Source organism: Cherax quadricarinatus, chromosome 20 (genome assembly GCF_038502225.1).
Source record: "Cherax quadricarinatus isolate ZL_2023a chromosome 20, ASM3850222v1, whole genome shotgun sequence".
Taxonomy (NCBI): Eukaryota; Metazoa; Arthropoda; class Malacostraca; order Decapoda; family Parastacidae; genus Cherax; species Cherax quadricarinatus.
In genome coordinates this window covers 2,660,937-2,667,004 of record NC_091311.1, presented here as the reverse complement: position 1 = coordinate 2,667,004, position 6,068 = coordinate 2,660,937, and the positions used below count along the sequence as shown (strand labels likewise).

Below are 6,068 nucleotides of genomic sequence, written 5' to 3'. Positions count from 1 at the left end.
AAGACTTTTGATGAAATTGAAAAATTATATGACAATTTTAATCAGAAAGAACTGACGGCTGAAATCAGACGCTTAGAATATGCTACGCATGATTTCCGGGATATGATAGAAGCTTTTGAAGGGGCCCAAACCTTGTATAACCACCTTAGACGAATGTTGACCTAGAGCAGTCCCCAAACCCCTACCAACCCACCCGCAGGAGTGGGAGGCTACAGCAGCACAGTATTTAAACCCCGCTGCCGACGTACCGATAAACATTATCCGTCTCTCTCCCTCAGCGAGGACTCTAAGGAACCCAACTGTTGAGAAGAATGGAATATAAATTGCCAGTAATTGTCGGGGGAATAACGGACGAAGAATTCCTGGAATATGGGGATTGTATCGTGTATCCCCACAACGCTACTTCTGCTCGTCCCTACGAGCCGGCTCTTTCACTCTGGGGAAAATATCCATTTTCCCAAATTGAGCGAAAATCGCTAATCCTCGTGAACCGTGCCATAGCTGCAGATCGGGGCACACCCGGGGAAATTGTCCTAAAATCACCCCCACCATGCACCAACACCCTCGATGACAGGCCGGAGGATTTTTTAAGACCGCACCTTGCGGCACTAATATGCCAGTTCTCTGTGGGTCCTTGTCAGAATGAAATTGCGCAACAGCAATTAGAGCGTAGTCTTGACACGCATTATGTACGCGGTTTGAGCAAGGACACGCAACAGAATCGACGAATTTGGTTTAAATTATGTCTGGTGTCCCTGGGACAGGCGGTGATAGCCAATGGCAACATCAAACAGGTAATTTTACCCCAGTACATTGGCATGAGCAGAAAACAGGCCGATGAATGGCACACTGAATATCTCCCTCTCATTAACATATTTCAAGACATGTTACTGAAACGGGAAATTCAGACATGCTTGCTCGTACCGTCAGTGACCCCATACTTGACAGTACCTAAAATCATCCTAGATGAGGTGGAAATTGAACGCGGCGCCTCCCCCGAAGCTCTAGAATGGGAAATACTACAGCTGTCTGTGGAGAAGCAAGGCACTAGCAGCAACGGCGGCGGCAGCAGTGGCGGTGGCGGTGGTGGCGGCAGCGGCGGTGCCAATGGTGCTGACGTCAGTCCAGCCGGTGGGATTGGAACTAAACGAGACAGTGGCATGCGTGAAATAGACATGCCTGATCGGGTCGAGGTCACTTCACGCGGAAAACACAAACGACAGCACGATGATGTGGATATTTTATTCCTAAATGCTGTAACTAATAAAAAAATAAAAATGTAAGGTCTTCAAACTAAAGTTTTTTTAAGCCTTTAAAAAATATATATAATGGTCTATATTTTGTATTTGCCTCATACTGTCTCTGTCCCTCAACATGGACAGAGGGGGTCCGGGGAAATATATCTATTTGAGCAGTTTAGAAAATATTGACATTTTCGACAATACAGCTTCAGCCTTTCAAAATATAATTACTGCGACGCCTTTAAATCCATCCTTGAACTACGAAATAGCCTTGCTTAATGTTTTGTATCCCAAAAAATTCAATGTTCTAACAAGAGACGATGCCGAATGCGGCATTGACATTATACAAAATCACATTACTGAAACAGGAATAAGTACAGAAGCAGTAGTCCACCACTTTCTACCAAAAAATGATGTGTTATCGACGGATACCAGCCATATTATTGAAGAAATTAATCGACAGCTAACAGCTGATTTAAAAAAAGCCTTTAGAGATAATTATTCGGCACATTTCCCGAAAGGGAAAATACTCAATTATGATGCCGGAATTGGGAGGGTTTTAGTTTCGACGAGATCGCGAACCTTTACGGGAAAAAACAATGCTGCCACTTTATTTAAAGCTCAATTTAAACCGAGAATAGCTCGGGTGCTTGGGCTTAGCAGCGCTGAAAAATATTATTTATTTCGTAGTGACGTGCTCGAGGGGGCCTCCCTCCCCAAGCAGATTTCCCCATTCAAACCTGATCCCACTGCCGGAGTTGATTATGTTTTAATATATAGTGATATTGTGGAACCGCAAATATACGGCAGTCAGTTAGTCAATATTTTGGATGCTTTCGCCTTTCAGGAGAGTTATTCAAAAGGCGCTCATCCCATGATGTACAAACCTCTATGCGTAACTAAATTAGATAAAATAGCTATCAAAATGACAGATCAGTTTGGTCGTAATCTGTCTTTTGAAAGCGGTCATTCCACTACCGTAGTGTTACATGTAAGACTGATAAATAAATAGAACCAACTCAGCGTAAAAATGGTTATTGTTTCTCTAACCGCCAAACATGTGTGTACCCTTTCAAGTGCCCTCTGATCAGGAATTTTGGAGTTTATTCTCCCTAAAACCCTCCCATGTGGGAGCTGGTCTGGGGGATATACAAACTTTTCATGTGCCATACAGAGTCCGAGGTGGGGGATTTTTTTCGGCTTTAGCGAGTCTAGCTAAAAGAGTTTTACCTTTTCTTTTTAGAGTGGCTGTGCCAAGTGCAGTAGAATTTGGAACTAAAATGCTCGATGATTATCAGTCTGGAAAAACAGACATGAAAGCTGCTCTTAAATCTCATGGGATAGATGCTTTAAAATGAGTTGCAAAGAAAGTTATTACAGGTGGCAGAGTAAAAAGGGTGGGTAAGCGACGGGTGAATAATAAATGCAGGTTAAATAAACGCCGACGAAGTCAAGGTGGTTATAAAACCGATGTATTCTCTCTTGTATAAACAGTTGCTTATTAGCCATGGCGGGTGTCGGGGCTGAAAACAGTGGACTCAAAGTCCGTTAAATGATTATTCTTCAAGCGTCATTAATCAATTCCCGCGACTGCATAGACTGAGACAAGTTGAGAGTTCCATAGCTCGCACTCAGAGTTTTGATACTCTACCAGTAAACCTTCCTCTCTCTCAGAAACTAAAAGATAATTTTCTAGAATTTAGAATTCCTGGAGTTCCCGGAGCATTTCTAGATTTAGGCAAAATAGTTATAGAATTTAGAGTGACTCTAACAGAGGCTGATGGGCAAAGTCCACTAGGAGACACAAGCAACGTGGCCTTGACAAATGGTCTATCCAATACGATATTTAAAAGTGTCCAGTGTTTTCTGGGCGAGCAAATAACGGAAACAAATTCTAGTTTTAATTACTGGTCATTTATTAAACTCTGCAGCTCAGTAAAACGAAGCCAGTTGCCGAGTATCGCCCGACTGGGGTATCTCTTGCCCGACTTTAAAGGAGGAGAAGGTATAACTAAATTGTTTGATACAGCCTATTTCGCCCGCACATCGGCAAAAGAACCACAGATACTGACAAAGAATGATAAAGAACAGGGAATAACTCTGTGTTTTCCCTTGGCTCTGGACATATCCACTCTGGACCAATATCTGCTTGACAATATCGATTTAAAAATTAGGCTGGAATTATCCCCTCAAGCGTGGACTCTGAAAACAGACGATGATGTCAGCACATACCAGCTCCATATTAATTACGCTAAGCTATGGCTTAATAGGGTATACCCATATACATCAGCTTATATGGCCTTGAACAAGTCTCTAGCCTTAGACGCAAAGCCGATAATATATACTTTTAATCGCACTCTAAGTAAAAATTATGTGCTAGGTCACAATCAAACGAGCCTCCTAATAGATCAGCCATGGGGTCATATAATTCCCGCCAAAATTTTCATGGTAATTTTGCCCATGACAGCCTATGCAGGAAAACATAAGGAGAATGGTCTATATTTTGAGCATGGGGATCTAGCCAGTTTATCTGTATGTATTAATAATAATACAGTTTATCGCATAAGCAGTGATTTCCCCCATCATTATAATAAATTATATTATGAAGCAATTAACTCTCTGGGCATTGAGGAAGAAAATTTAATTCTCTATGAATCATTTGCCTCCAGGCGAACCATCAATATTTTCAATTTAACAGACAGCCAAGTGGAAGACGCTCTCCCAATTGAAAAATCTGGTAACTTGAGAATTGAATTACAGTTCTCTAAGCCCGCCCCTCATAATAAGGTAGTTTTATTATTTGCTCAGACCACTGGTGTTTTATCCATCGACCAGAATAAATCTGTTCATTGTGATGTGCGAGCATAAATAAAAAATGAATTGCGCAGAAATAAATAATAGTTTAATTCCGGCCCTAGGAAATAAAGTCATATATATTGGCTGTTTCACTATAGACACTCTACAGCAAATAAGATTAGATGGCTATCCCTCAGACAGGCCCATAGTGCTTGTAAGCAATATTTTTCCTTCGTACAGTTCAAAAGTAATGGGTCATTTTTTTCTCTTCTCTTGGACAAGAAAAATAGTCTATCCTACTTCTTTGACAGTTACGGGAAAAAACCAGAGAATTATGGCATAAATTTAAAAATTTTTCTTAAACTAAATAAAATTAAATATTTATATCGTTTATCTGGCAGAACACAAAGTGATTTTTCACTCACTTACGGTCTATATGTTATGATGTTTATTCATAAAGCAAGCCTTGTGGGATTAGAAAGAGCTTTACATATTTTTTTTTAAATTTCTCGGAAAAATCGCTTTTTATCAATGACAGATTAGTGATAGCATATGCTAGAGAGAATTTTAAAATGTTGCCTCCCTGTGAAATTACATTTTGCCTAAGTAGTCAAGGTTACATTTGTGCTTCCCTCTGTGAGGAAGATCACCTCTGACGAGAGTATCCCCCAAATGCCCCTCCTGGCTGGTAAGGTCCTCTCTGAGCTGTATATAAGAGCCCGCTGAAGCTATCTTCCCCGCAAAAGATAGAGGCTGACCTCTCCATAGCCTTTACTCTCATCATGGTGAAGGAAGCAGACATTCTCGATTCTGGTAAGCGAGACATTTATTTTGCTAAAACTTCTCTTTGAATATTAACGAAACAAACGAGCGCAAGAGACTTATAATAATTTTTAAAGTTGAGTCTCTTTTTCAACAGTTTTCACTGGACCAGTCAGAATTTGTAAAGTTTTGGTTTTATCAGCTGGTAGATTGGATACTTCTCTTTGAATATTAACGAAACAAACGAGTGCAAGAGACTTATAATAATTTTAAAGTTGAGTCTCCTTTTTCTTCAACAGTTTTCACTGGGCCAGTCAGAATTTGTAAAGTTTTGATTTTATCGGCTGGTAGATTGGAAGGGAAGGAACACGCCGGCATCAAACTCCTAAACCGGTGTCATTGTGATGATAGCAGGAAATGCAAACATAGACTTCCTCAGGAAAGGGTATGTCTTCTATGTTTCCCTCCTTTGGTAGATTAGAGACGAGTCCCACTCCTTTATTTGAAAGTGATAAATATGTTCTCTTTATGACTTACAGCCTGTGGAAGATGGGAACAGTTCATCTGATATAGAGGAGCCTATGAAGAAAGAACCAGATCTCGACAACGATGAAACGCAGAGCCTTCCCTCATGTCAGTCTGATGACCTCGTTGTGGACCTCTCTACGCTTGCTACTGCTCAATCTGATGACTCTGTTGAGGTCACTGCCGCAGCAGGTGCTGAACAAACTGGCGACCTTGAAGCGGACCCTAACAACCAGTCGGAGAAGGAAGGGAAAGCGCCCGAGGTAAAGGCAGCAGATGGAGTAAAGGCAGCAGATGGAGTAAAGGCAGCAGATGGAGTAAAGGCGGGAGATGACATACCTGAAAAGGAAATAATTTTCGAGCGGGAGGTTATCAATCTTACAGAAAGTGAACAGGAGGAGCGCAGTCATTCAGTCTAACCACTAAAACTTGCACAGTTTCGCCCCTTTGCTCGTGCTAAAAAACTTTGCACAGCTTTTGCCCTTTTGTATGTGAATTAATAAAAATATTGCCAAACTCTGATTTTTATTTTTATTTACATATAACTATATATTACTAGTCTAAACATATATATAAACAATATCACACCACTTAAGCCTCTCCCCATCTGAGAGCGGGTAAGAGGAAAATATATATGTCAAAGTTCCTATAAGAGCTCTATCAGCACAAAGGTCTTCCCTAGATGACCTTTCTCACTGCTTTAAGCCTCCCCCACCTGGAAAGATCTAGCAGCCGCGAGAATAA

At 41.0% G+C, this 6,068-nt stretch overlaps 1 protein-coding gene across 1 annotated transcript; it reads left to right on the top strand.

Moving 5' to 3' along the window:
• Positions 1 to 4,819: 4,819 nt before the first annotated feature.
• LOC138852972 (uncharacterized) lies at positions 4,820 to 5,771 on the top strand. Its single transcript, XM_070086856.1, has 3 exons — positions 4,820 to 4,850; positions 5,075 to 5,244; positions 5,339 to 5,771. Exons 1-3 carry the CDS (start codon positions 4,820 to 4,822, stop codon positions 5,741 to 5,743), a joined length of 606 nt encoding a protein of 201 aa, XP_069942957.1. The 3' UTR covers positions 5,744 to 5,771.
• The last annotated feature ends 297 nt before the right edge of the window (positions 5,772 to 6,068 follow it).

Coding starts and splice junctions, on each gene's coding strand:
- LOC138852972 (XM_070086856.1), top strand. CDS start 4,820: ATGGTGAAGGAAGCAGACATTCTCGATTCTG. Junction 4,851..5,074: donor AGCAGACATTCTCGATTCTG/GTAAGCGAGACA, acceptor ATAATTTTAAAG/TTGAGTCTCCTTTTTCTTCA. Junction 5,245..5,338: donor ATAGACTTCCTCAGGAAAGG/GTATGTCTTCTA, acceptor TATGACTTACAG/CCTGTGGAAGATGGGAACAG.